This window comes from Eubalaena glacialis, chromosome 1, assembly GCF_028564815.1.
Source record: "Eubalaena glacialis isolate mEubGla1 chromosome 1, mEubGla1.1.hap2.+ XY, whole genome shotgun sequence".
Lineage (NCBI taxonomy): Eukaryota > Metazoa > Chordata > Mammalia > Artiodactyla > Balaenidae > Eubalaena > Eubalaena glacialis.
In genome coordinates, this window is record NC_083716.1 from 122,820,313 (window position 1) to 122,833,303 (window position 12,991).

Below are 12,991 nucleotides of genomic sequence, written 5' to 3' on the forward strand. Positions count from 1 at the left end.
CCTGATACATAGGTTTTTGCATTGACCTGTGAAAAATTGATAAGTATGATAAATTACAAGAATATTCAAGTCAGATAATATACACCTTGGCTAGAGAATACACAGGCAGCTTGACTTGGCTCTTCCAGATCTGAAGTCAGTTTTGATTATGCACTTTTCTTAAATTTCAACTCAACATATCATCGGTTCCCATATGCAAAGAATTTCTAAGGAAATTCAATCGTTTCTGGAAACCAAACTTTTGCAAAGAGAATATTAAACCATGAGCACTTCAAAGAAGATCCTAAACAGGTGAGCAGCTAAAAACAGTAGAAATCAGTCAGGTTGTTAAAAATTTTTACCTAATGCCTTACAATAAACCAACTGTAAAACACCCAGTATATTTAGATCATAAGTATGTATGTGTACATGGTGCATGTACATATGGTAATGTACACACACACACGTACATATATATTCAGCATTTTCATCAAGGTAAATGCAAAATTACCCTTGCAAAAGAATGAAATAATCTTCTCAGATGATTGAGAAGCATAGTAGCGATAAGAATAAAAATACTTACTAAGTGCTGCCTTGGGCCAGATATTGTACAAGCCCTTCATACAGACTGTCTCTCACCCTTGCTGCACTCTCCCCATCCGCTTCCTCTAAAGGTGAGGAAAAGGTTTTAGAGGGGTTAAAGCATTTGCCCTACATTGCATGATAAAGGGAAGAAGAAGGATTCAACCTGCAATCTGTTGGACTCTGTTTTCAACCTTACATCATATGTTGCCTTCTTCCCCAGAATATGATTAAATCTGAAAATCATTTGGCAATTCCAAAATATATTGTACAATAAAATATACTGTCCTGGTTAATGGAATAAGCATGTTATCTGAAAGTTGGTTTAAAAATTATTAATGCTTTAACAATTTTCAAATAAACCACGGGATGACAAACTTGAAAAGAAAATGAAAATCCTTTTTTATTCTGTAGAAGATATTACCAAGAGTGCTGTTAACATCAATTACAGTTTAAAATAAAATGTTTATTTTAATCAGCTTTGGATACAAGTCAGTTTTCTGTATTTGGCCTGGCAGTGGGTGTTATATTTACCATCACATATGGGTATGTTTGAAACCTTGGAGATTCAGGACAGCTTAACTAAAATGAATCTACAGTAGAGGAGCTCTCTCTTAAGTGTCCCATTCTTTCCACTGAGCCTACTTCCCAGCTTTCTCTACTATCCTGGAAATGACAAGCCTTCCTTTAGTTAATACGTAATAAATGATAAGGATGTCTACCAGGTTGGGGGTGGGGGGGTGATAGGTGCACAATTTAAAAGCCTTCGAAAACAGGTGTTGTCTAGATGGAGAAAAGTAAAAGGAAATCAGTTATTGCCAAAAAGCTTGGGGATCAGGTCAAGCATAAACTTTAACACAAGAGTGTGCTGGGAATAATCAACACTGAGCTGTAGGACTTCTCAAAGCCAGGCAGCATACACGAGGGTGGAAACATTTCTAACTTTACATGAAGACGTGTTTATGAAGAAGTTTATATTCCCTCCATTATTAATCTGCCCTTTTTTGGAGCCTTTACAGGTCTTCAGATGGGAAGAGCTCCACCCTTGGCTAGTTGACGCATGTCTTAGTACATACCGCCGTTGTAACATTTCAGTAAGACGTGGACTTGATTAGAACACACGAAGTCACTCAGCAAGTATGAAAATATATGGAGGTAATTTTAGTAGTCGCAATATCAAAAATGTTGTGTGTATTTAAATATTGCATAGGAATAACTGTAGAAAAATGTGTACAAAAAAATCTTTCGAATTATGCTAAGCCCAATATTGGTTCACTCAGTCTCACCCCCAGTGACTGTAGGCACACCCACACTGGGCTCCTTGCAGGGGGTTCCACTACTAGGCACATTCTCCTGAATGACTGAAAAGACTGAAATCTCACCTCCTGAGATATTTCTATAAGTCACACCCCTCTTTTCCTCAAACTTCCTCTTTCTCCATGCTAATTACCAATATGAGTGCATTACATTGAAAACAATATGCGTATTCAGCAGCTAATTCCCCTGTTAGTGAGAATTAGCCAATGTTTACTTTCAGCCTGGTCCCTTACAGAGTAGGACAGTAAAAAGTGAGTTTTGATTGAGTGGAAATAAGGATGTTACAGAATATTTTGAAGTCTGCATTTCTGCCAAATCAGGCTCGATGCCTAACCCAATAATATATATTACATTATTAAAATATTTTTATGCATGTGCAAACTCATACGTAATCATACACATATGTGTACTAAACAATGCAATACTCAGTAAAATGTTAAAATAATATACCAGCTGTAGGTGACTCAGTGATCCTCTAAGCTTTGTTTTCCCCTAGGCTCCTGTTCCTAGCCTATACATTTAATGAGAGCATTGGTATGAGACAAACATTATTCAAAAGCTTTTACATATTATTTCATTCAATCCTTGCCACAAGCATGTAAAGGATCTGTAGTCACTTCCAGTCACAGATGAAATACAGAAAATGAGTTATCCTGCCCCCCAAAACACAGCAATGACTGGCCAAGCTGAGACATGAACTTGAATCTGTGTTTTCCAGTGCATAACCTATAGACAGTAGTAAAGAAATACTCCAGGTTGATGGCACAAAAGCTCACAGTCTTAGTTGCAACATTCTAGTTTTGTGTATGTTGCTAACCTGTAAATAAATCTAAAATATGCCTATAAGTACTAGAAGCTTAAAACATTATGTAATCATAAATGATTCAAGGAACGAAAACTGGGAAATAGCTTTATTTTTACTCAAACTGGGAGAAATTTGGTTTCAGTGTTTTGTTTCCAATGGAATGCACTTCATAAGATAATGCAGCATTAATATTTAATAATACAATTTTCTTTAACTTGTCTTTAATATAGTTTAATCTTTCTTAAATGTGCATTTTGCTCAGTCTTTGAAATAAACAGAGCGATTAGAAGCTTATAAGCAAGGAATGTTTTGTGGTATGTTCTAAACTCAGTAGATACAATGTCATATATATGCAATAAGATATACGTAAAATATATATAACAAGAAATTGAGGGATGGTAGGAAACGTATAATATCTCCTAAGTTATAAAGACTTCTACAAAGCACCTGCATCAAATGTCTTTCATAACCAAATCATATAGAATTCTTCCACCAATAAGATACTATATATTTTATGTTGAACACTTAGAAGTAATAAACCTTCTATTAAATAAAGTTTTTCAACATGGTTTCTAAAAGCTATTTTTGAGGTTCTGCGTTAAAAACAATACTTTATAAACTAAATTATAACATGTTTATGTATTAGTAAGGGAAAAAAGGAAGAATAACTTTTTTATGAGTTCATTAAGCATACATTTGAAAATTTTAATCAGGTTTGCTAGACCAAAGTTGAAATAAAAATAGTGAATCCTAATTTCTTTATGAAAACATTTTAGGTTAATATTACATAAAAGTCAAAAGTACCATAGGTATTTTACAAAAGGTATTTTATACATTACATATTTAATCGCAATTTTGACCATGAATTATTTCATCAAGAGGCTGCTATGTGCTGAACTGTAAGTGACTGGATTTCTACCAGAATGAGTTTTGTTGTTGTTTGTTTATTTTTTTATGCATAACTAATGCTGCCTCTACAGCCAAAGAGTTGTTTATAAAAATACACTTTTTAGTCATACTTCAGAAAGTGAGGTTATGGGTTTTTTCCTTGTTTGTTTTTTTTTTTGTTTTTGTTTGATTTTGTTTTTTTGGAGCTGAGGACTGTCAAACATTTTAGGAAATACTTTTCCCCACTGGATTCAGCAAAAGGGTGCCACCTGGTGGCAACGTGGGCAAATTCTAAACCAGGTCTAACTATAAAATTGTACTTGTTTAAGAAGCCTTGAAAGTCTCATCATTACCAAGGGCAAATGATACAAAATTTTTTTTTTAAGTTCCTATGTACTTCTCAGGGTATATCTGGTTCTTTTTATATTATTTTAATCAATAGAAGAGATATTAAGTTAACTTTTAAATTTCAAGAGATATTATTTACATTTATAGTTAAAGCTTTAAACAAATTCTTTACTTTAATCACGGTGAATTTGTACACACACATACATAATATTTGCAATTCTTCTGCATTATGCTAATCAGAGTGTGTTGAACTATAACTGTGTAGAGATTAGAAGGTGGAGTTTTTTTTTTTAACTTATTTATTTATATTTTTTATCTTTGGCTGCATTGGGTCTTTGTTGCTGCTCGCGGGCTTTCTCTAGCTGTAGCAAGCAGGGGCTACTCTTTGTTATGGTGCGCGGGCTTCTCATTGCGGTGGCTTCTCTTATTGAGGAGCATGGGCTCTAGGTGCACAGGCTTCAGCAGTTGTGGCTCATGGGCTCTAGAGCGCAGGCTCAGTAGTTGTGGCGCACAGGCTTAGCTGCACCATGGCATGTGGGATCTTCCCGGGCCAGGGCTCGAACCCGTGTCCCCTGCATTGGCAGGTGGATTCTTAACCACTCTGCTACCAGGTAAGTCCAGAAGGTGGAGCTTTAGACTTAAATGAGCTTATTTTTCTTAAATGCCATAGACTAGGGCTATGTCTCATCTCTACCACTTATGAAGTCAAGGTTGATCAAGTTGCTTAGTTTCTTTAATCCTCTGTGTTCTCATCTCTAAAACAGGAATAACAACAAGACCTAACTCAAAAAGTTGCTTTGAGGATCAAACAGAAAAATGCATTCAATGAATGTTACCTTATCAACCCAGAGGACAGTACTCGGCACTTGGCAAGCATTCAGGAAGTGATTTCCAAACCTAATAATAAGTTACAACTAGCCACTCAAGATTTTGTATCCCTTGATGTAAAATGGATATTGATTATACGCTAAGTGGGAATGACTGTTTCTACCAATAGCAAAGCATTTATTTTTAGACATTTTGTAAATATGGAGTGTTATAAAAACAACAGAAGTAACTGTTATAAACATTTATTTAATCAATGAAGCTTTAAAGGCAAGACTACTGAGATGATAAAAATATCTCCAATGATTCAGAACATTAATAAAAATATTCAGTTCCTGTTATTCTTGCTGCAGCTGCTCCCAGAGGAAGGGCTGCCTCTGGTCATGGCATCCTGTACCAGAGCAGATAAGATGAAACAGGGATGTCCGGCTCTCTAAAGGACCATAACAACAACCAAATTATGTGGTTCATAACCATTTCACCCAGAGGAAAGACTATGGTCTTCCACCGCGCTGAAAGTGGAAATGGGCATTTGATGGCATCAGGACAAGGCATCTTTGAGGTTTCATAAACATCTCTACCACAGAAAGCGAAGGACCTTTCTGACAACATTCAAAAGCTTAAATCACTGAAAATCAATACCTACTAAGTGACTAGCTGGAACACGCCCCCTATTTAACCATTAAGTAGAACTTCATAAAGCTACAGTTTTGGATTAATTTGTGAATCTTTTTCTTTCCAGAAATATCACAGAAACTTGAACAATCAGTCATGTCTATATGGAGGTATTATATCTAGGACCACATGAGAGTGGTCTGACAACCACAGAATTAGATCACAATGACTAATACTATTAATAAAAATTTAGTAATCTTAGAAGAAATAGCTTAAGCACTCACAGCAATTGTCCACACCATCTGGTGATCGTTTCACATGTCAAGCTTTACACAAAGAATAGACTACATATAGGTATTTTCTGGGAGTGCTTGGAAAACCCCCAATGGGATGCTGCCATGTATATTTCAGTCTTTCTCTTCCCTTGAGAAATCAATCCCTTTCATTTTAACTCAAGCGTAATATGCAAACCATTGACATTTTAAAAACATGTCAGTATCAGAAAGGCACTTTTAAAAACTCAATTAAAACAAGAGTTCTGCAAATGGCCACTCCCTGACTATTCCAAGTGACCATAAACAAAAATGCACACTAACAAGAGAAACAACGGATTCAAACTTGAATCTCTGTCTTTATATGAATTTTAAGTACCAGATTCGTTCTGACAAAAGGCTTTGCTGTTCATATACTGCTTGCCCACCATTTACATATACATTTTCAGCTTCTGTGTGCTCTGCTTTGCTTCTTCTTCCCCACCTCCACCATCACTGAACTGTTTGCAGCACCTCAAGTAACCAGCTGGTGTCACAGGTTAGTGAGCAAAGATTTCACGTGGGGACTCTCGCCTGACTAATCATTCTTATTGGTAGCATCATTCCAAGAGCAGGAGAGAGGCTCAGTGGCTTGTTAATGAAGTTTAAGGGCTGTCCGTCTGAAAGAGGATATTAAATCCATGTTCCTCTCCTGAAATTATTTTTATAATCTGCTAACCAGTTGTTACTTTGTGGTGTGTGCAGGAGGGAGCAGGGAAAAGAGGTATGAGGGGAAGGGACATATAATGTAATACAAATGTTTTAATATTTTCATATTTATCTCAGGGTAGGGAGCAAAGAGGATGTTTAAGAAAACAACTGCTTTGTAAAAACGGCAACATTCATCCCAGTAAAGGGATGGGGAGCTTTAAGGCATTGAGTAATCCTCACCACCTGTGTGAAACATATGTGAGGGAAATGAGAAGGGGAGGGAAAAGGAGAAGAGAGAGGCCACTAGCCAGGAGCGATGACCAGGACTAGAATATTAATCACAGCAGCCCTGGCATCGCCTCCTCTGCCTCCCCTGCCTCCCCGACACTCAGGACGATTTGGACAGCTCCCCTTCCCTAGCTCCTCAATGCTTAGAATATGCGAAGAGCCGAGACGCTACTGGAGCCTCGCTGTTTGCACCCCCTTCACCCATGTCTAGCAATGAGCTAGGAGTGTCTCTGCCAGAAATGCGTCGGGCGGCCTTCAACAGTGCACTCGGGGCAAAGGGACCATCTCTGTACCCCGGCGCCTCCGTTCTCCAGCTCCGCAGTTATCCGCTGACCTAAGTGTAACCCTCTAGGTTCAGACTCTCTAATTCAGGTAAACGTGACAGCATCTCGACCCGGCTTCTCACAGCCGCCCTCTTCTTTGCCAGGGCACCTCGGCGCTCCCGACCCTACAACTTTGGGAAAAAGCGACACCAAACTCCCGAGTCACCCCAATCCAGGGACAGAAACGAGATGGAGATTCACCATATGGTTATGCTACAGATCCCTAAAGACCGAAACAAAAAGGGGGTGGCAGGAGCGGAAAGACGGAAAAGCGATTAAAATAACCCTCAGCCAGCACAGGGCACCTCATCTCTGCAGACACAACACATCTGGACCCAACAAATCACTAAAGCCAGTATCTTCCCAGTTCCCCCTAATTATGCCTTTTTGCTCCAAGCTCCGTTCCAAGCAGACCACAGATAAGTGGTATACCCTCTTCCCCCATTGTGCGCCGCCGTCCCCGTCTCCTCGAGGGAAAAAAAAAAAGGAAAGGAAAAACTCTGCCGGCCTAAAGGTCATTCGCCTACTGGGGTAGCTTTGGCCAGCGCTCGTCTCACGAGCTACGTGAAGACAGGGCTCGAACCCAGGAAGTGGACGCCTCCAGGCGCACAGCAATTCCTCCAACGTGCGTTACTAGGAGCCAAGAGGCCCCCATTCCTTGGCCCCGGCCACCTCTCCCTCCCTCCCTCGGGGGCCCTCCCGCTGGGGTTCCCTGGGCCACCCCAGCCTTTACCTCTCTCCCCCCTTCCCCGCGGCTCTCCACCTTGCGCATCCTCTCGCCCGGCCCCGGAGCGCGCTCAGATGCTCTAACTTCCTGCGGAGTCCATGCGTGAGCTGAGGAGAGCCTTGGAACTGGGGCGGGGGGAGGGTGGGGAGAGGGAGGCGTGGGAGCCGAGCCCGGGAGGAGGGGCGGGGAGAGCGCGGCTGGCAGCCTCCCTCCCCTGGCGGGCCTGGCCGCAGCTGCCAACTCTCACCTGGTCCGCCGACTGAGCCTGGCTCGCCCTGGCCCCCGGGGTGGGCTGCTGCTCCGGCTTCATGGCTGTCATCGCCGGCGGCCCGCGTAGGCGCTCACTTCCTCGCGGGCACTTCAGACTCGGGGTCCGTCACTTGGCAGCGATCGCATGTCACAGGCCCCCGACGCTCTCCGAATTGGCGGAAGGGAAAGCGGCAGCGACGGGGTGGGGGGAAGGGAGCGATAGGGAAGGGAAGAAGAGCGGCACCAGGCAGGCTCCCCCCTTGCAGGATCCCTCCTCCGGCTGCCGCAGACCCTCTAACTCCCCACTCCCCCCGCCCCTCACCACCCCAAAGCGTTGAGAGCCTTGGAGACCGGACACCACCAAGAGACAAGTTAGTGGAGCGGCGAGCGGCGGGCGAGCGGCCCCTGACCGCACTCGAGCTTTGTCTCGCAGTCCCGGAGGAGCCCGGCTCGCATTCTACCGCAGTCCGCGCCCCCCGCCCGCCCCCCGGGGCTCCCCGCGCCGCGCTCAGCCCGCCAGGTGGAGCAGCCGGGCGCCGCGCTCCAGCATCTCCCCAGTAACCGCAACGCAGGAGAGAGCCCTGCGCCACGCGCCAGCTCCCCACGCGCGCGACCAAGGCTGCCGGGCTCCACGGGTCCCCTCACCCCCCCATCCCCCCGCAGGCTCCTGCTAAAACCCGGAGAAGCGGAGTGCCAGCGTGCAAAGCCCTCGGTGGCTACAGCGCTGCCACTGGGCATGCTCTAGCGCTCCGAGAAGGCAGGGGGCAGCGGGGTACTGGGGGTCCAGAGCCCCATCCGGGCCACCAGCACCTGTCGGGACCCAAGAGGGTGTCATAGCTTATGACCCGAGGCTTTGCGCCTCCTGATTTGGGTCAATGGACAGGGGTCCTTTAGCCTCCAGCCTGGATTCCCCTGCTAGCTCTCTGGTGAACAATGCCAGTGGAATTCCTAAAGGTTGAATAAAAACAATAATGATGATACTCTTTACTCACACTTTTTTCTTTTTTTTTTTCTCTCTTTTTTGGACACGTAGAAAACCCTTCAAACTTTAAGTTCCTTTGCAGCCTTCCCTTCGCTCAACACAACTCTCTCCCTTTCAAAGTTTGTTTATTGAGCACCTATCCTGTGCCAAACACACTCTCCAAATTCCCCGCCAGCAGGGAGTTTACGTTATAGTGTGGGTACCAGGACCCCGGAGCATGGATACAAATCAATGCGTCAATGTAGCTCTTTGGAGGCTGAATTCCTGTGGGTGTAATAGACAATGTCCATCAGTTTCATCCATATGCGCTAGCACGTGGCTTTCCCGGGCTGCTAGAAAGGACCCGCCCAAAGCAGATGGACAAAAGGCATTCTCTGAGTCTCAGGCACAGGCTGACCAAAGACAAGGCGGGAGGAGTTAAATATCCGGTATGACTGGACTTAGAACATGGGTCGTGAGGAGTTTTCAGCAGAAGGGACCTAGCATATGTGGGGGGGAGGGGAACGGAGTAACCTTGAATCATGTTTTATTGGCTAAGGACCAACCCCATCCTTGTCCGAGTCACTTAAGTCCAAGAACTAGCCACCTCCTAGCTGAGGGAATGTTGTAGGATAAAAGGAATTGAGCTCCTGCCCTGTTAATTCCTGAAACATGCATTGTCATACTTGTCCTAAGCATTAACTGTCCTAAGCCTTTAAGATGTTTTTTTTTTTTTTTAAGAAAGCAATGTTCACCAGATTTGAGTAGATTCGAGAATAAAAATAAAATGACTTTCTCTACAAAAAAGGTAGTATTTGAATGGAAAGAGAGCTTGCTTTTCAAAAACAAATAGTGAAGTGCATATTACTAGTGACCTGTAATAGTGTGTTGGTCCATTTTGATAGAAATAACTTTGTGATAGGAATAACTCTGCTAGTTGTAAAAGTACAAAACAAAATTTTCAAATGAAACAATAGTAAAATAGCTGTTGGGCAATTCATCCATTAAATCTGACAATCCAGATTTTCCCTCACGTGTAATATTTTGAGAGAAAGGGAGCTACATTAAAAGTATTTCTGTCTTTATATTTTGCTCTTCTGTTCATTATTTCAGGGTATTCATCCTTTGAATGTGTTTCTATTTTGGACAATTGACTTGACTTGCAGGAATTTAGTTAAGTGCAAAGATTTCTGTCCACATGGGACAAGTATAGACCGGAGGGAATTATCCTCATTCTATTTAAGATTACTTATTTGATTGAATTAAGATGTTCAACTTGCATCCATTTTCAGTATTCAGATAAAATTCACTTGGGTCACAATTCAAGATATTAGTTGTATGTTTCACGTATAATGTGTATTTGTGTAAATGTATCATTTTTTTTTGAAGGAAAGCTTCTTTGATTTAATTTGAGTCTGTGTCTTTTTGGTGGGTTCTTATTTTGTCTAAGATAAGAACATTATTTTGTAGCTGTTGGGATCTAAGTTAAGGGCATTAATTAAAACTTAATCACAGGTAAACTGAGGTCCCCAACTTAAATACTCTATTTTTTGAAATGTGATGCCCTTGAATTACAATGTAGGATTTTCTACTTCATTTCTTATTGAAGAAAACAGTCTACTGTTCAAGAAGAAAAAAAAAAAATACCTTACATTCTGAGAGAGAATGTCTTCTGCTGAGTTTTGTATGGTTTCTGATTATAGATTATCGTCTAAAGAAATAAAACACTAATTTACAATCAAACATCAACAAAGTTTTAAAACTACTCAGAGAGATATAATCCTAGTGCAGTATAGAGAAGAGGACCTGTACCAGATTAGATGTTATCGGATTGGCAGTTGCACCCTAGCCCCATCACACATAGGGGTATGGGCCAGGGTGAAGTCACTTATGTCCTGCCTCTGCTTCCTTATATGATAAAATTCAAAACTTTAGACTAGGTGGCCATTAAAATGTCTTCTTTCTCTAAATTTCTTTGACTATATATTAATTTTATGGAGCAAAAGACTATCATCGGAATGATAAATTATATATGTTTAAAACTTAGTGAGACAATTAAGTACTTATACAAATACCAAAAAAGAAAATCAGTAGATAAGTAAATTACTTCACAAAGGATCCTTAATATCCACCAAACTTTCCCCTGCTCTCTAGTTACACATAAGTGTATAGTAACAATTCTTGTCTTGATAATATTTTTAGAAATCTGAAAATTAAAATTTATTTATTTACAGATTATCATTTCTGAAAAGTAAAGATTAAAGGAGAGTTTTATAGAGATTTATAAAATATTTTTGATGTGGACCATTTTTAAAGTCTTTATTGAATTTGTTACAATATTGCTGCTGTTTTATGTTTTTGGTTTTTTGGCCACAAAGCATGTGGGATCTTAGCTCCCCGACCAGGGATCGAATCTGTACCCCTGCATTGGAAGGCGGAGTCTTAACCACTGGACCTCCAGGGAAGTCCCAGATTTATAAAATATTTTTGAGTACTTTTTTCATATATTATCTTTGATGAGCTAGCTCATGGACAACCACTCATTTTATAACACTCAGGCAATGATAAAGGAGGTTTTCCTGCAGATTTCGTGGAATGGAATCAGGCTCTTATAACTACAAAAACCTGAAGCGATTGCTCAGCAAAATCCCCTCTATTTTGTTTTATAAATATCCAAACCTTGCAACATGTGGCCATATTATTCAGGAAGATTTCTAGGATTCAGACTCCACTATTCCCTTCTGAAAATGTTTACTGCCTCAAATCCTAGTTTCAGGTTCCCATGTAGACATAACCCACTGTGTTGCTTCCTCAATATATTGATTTAAATTTCCCAAGTCGCTCAAAAACTTTCTCCATATACAGCACTGTGAACATTTGTGATGTCTTTCTTTCCTTGATATTTGATTCTTTAAAAGTGTGATGCCAATGCAGTACATTTCATTTTACCTAGAATTATTAATATGAATAATTGAGGATAGGTTATGAGATTTAGATAATAATTAAATTCATTGAAGATTACCGCTAAAACGCTTAAGCATCAGTGGCAAACATGGGCTGTTCCAGAATACTTAGGTCATGTGTGCTGTATTCAGTCTTCCATTTCAAAGAGTAGACCCAGGACCATAAAATCCCACATGTCCTCCAACAACCAGTAACAAATAAAGCCTGGCTAAACCCTGATATGTTAGAAGAAGACAAAGTCCCTTGAGAATTTATGAAGCCCGGTAGCCTTCACAGACAAACTCTTCAGTTTCAGATCAATTACTTAAGGCAAATAGGACTCCGTAAGGGCTGATTGCCTGAAATCTCTCCCTTCTTTCTCCTTCTCTCTCTTTCCTGAAGTAAATCTGCAATGTCTCATAAAGGCCACTTTGATGGGGATTTCTCTAGCATTAGCCGGTCCTCTATTGAGTGTCCATAATGTGCACAGCGTCAGAAAGACAGTTCGTGAGCGGTGCCTTCAGAGACCTGGCCTGAAACGTGCCCAGTTAGCTTTTCGGAGATCAAGAAATAGCTTTAGTTCACATCTTCCGCTATCATTTGCTTTCGATTTATAAATCATCTCTACTCATCTCAGTCGGCTTCTTGAATTCCCCCAAAGTGCATATCATGTCATTGGGCAGAAAACCAGTATGCTGAGAAATCCTCAGAAATAAGATATATATTAGAAGCTCTAACCAGTAAACTGTCACAAAAATATATTAATAAGAAAGAAAGAAGAAGAAGCAGCGTCACTACATATTTGGGTGATATCCATGCCCACTGCTCATCCTGTTCTAAGATGCTCTTGGCGTTAATTTAACTAAACATGTTGTCAGTATCTGTCTATGATAGGAACTTTCCTGTTGTAAAAATTCATAGCCCAATTATGATCTCTGGTGGAAGCAGACAGAGTTGCAATATCCTGAGAGCCATTCTTGTCGCTCACTGGAGACCGGAAGATATTGACAAACTGCTCATTTGCACTGAGACCCAGCGCTGTACAGTACCCTTGGTTGTTACATTAACACACCTCGAATCTTCCTTTACCCCCAGCAGCCCTTCTGTGACATATCATATATAAGGGTATTAAGACAGGAAAACAATGAACATGACTTTTCCCATGTAATATTTTCTCTC

At 41.1% G+C, this 12,991-nt stretch overlaps 1 protein-coding gene across 1 annotated transcript in view; it reads right to left on the reverse strand.

Annotated features, from left to right (window-relative positions):
- The window catches only part of DPP10 (dipeptidyl peptidase like 10), a 685,728-nt gene extending 677,750 nt beyond the window's left edge, over positions 1-7,978 (reverse strand). The window contains exon 1 of the mRNA XM_061199257.1: positions 7,907-7,978. Coding sequence (XP_061055240.1) covers positions 7,907-7,978 — 72 coding nt within the window. The remainder of the gene's footprint in view (positions 1-7,906) is intronic.
- Between the last annotated feature and the right edge of the window lie 5,013 nt (positions 7,979-12,991).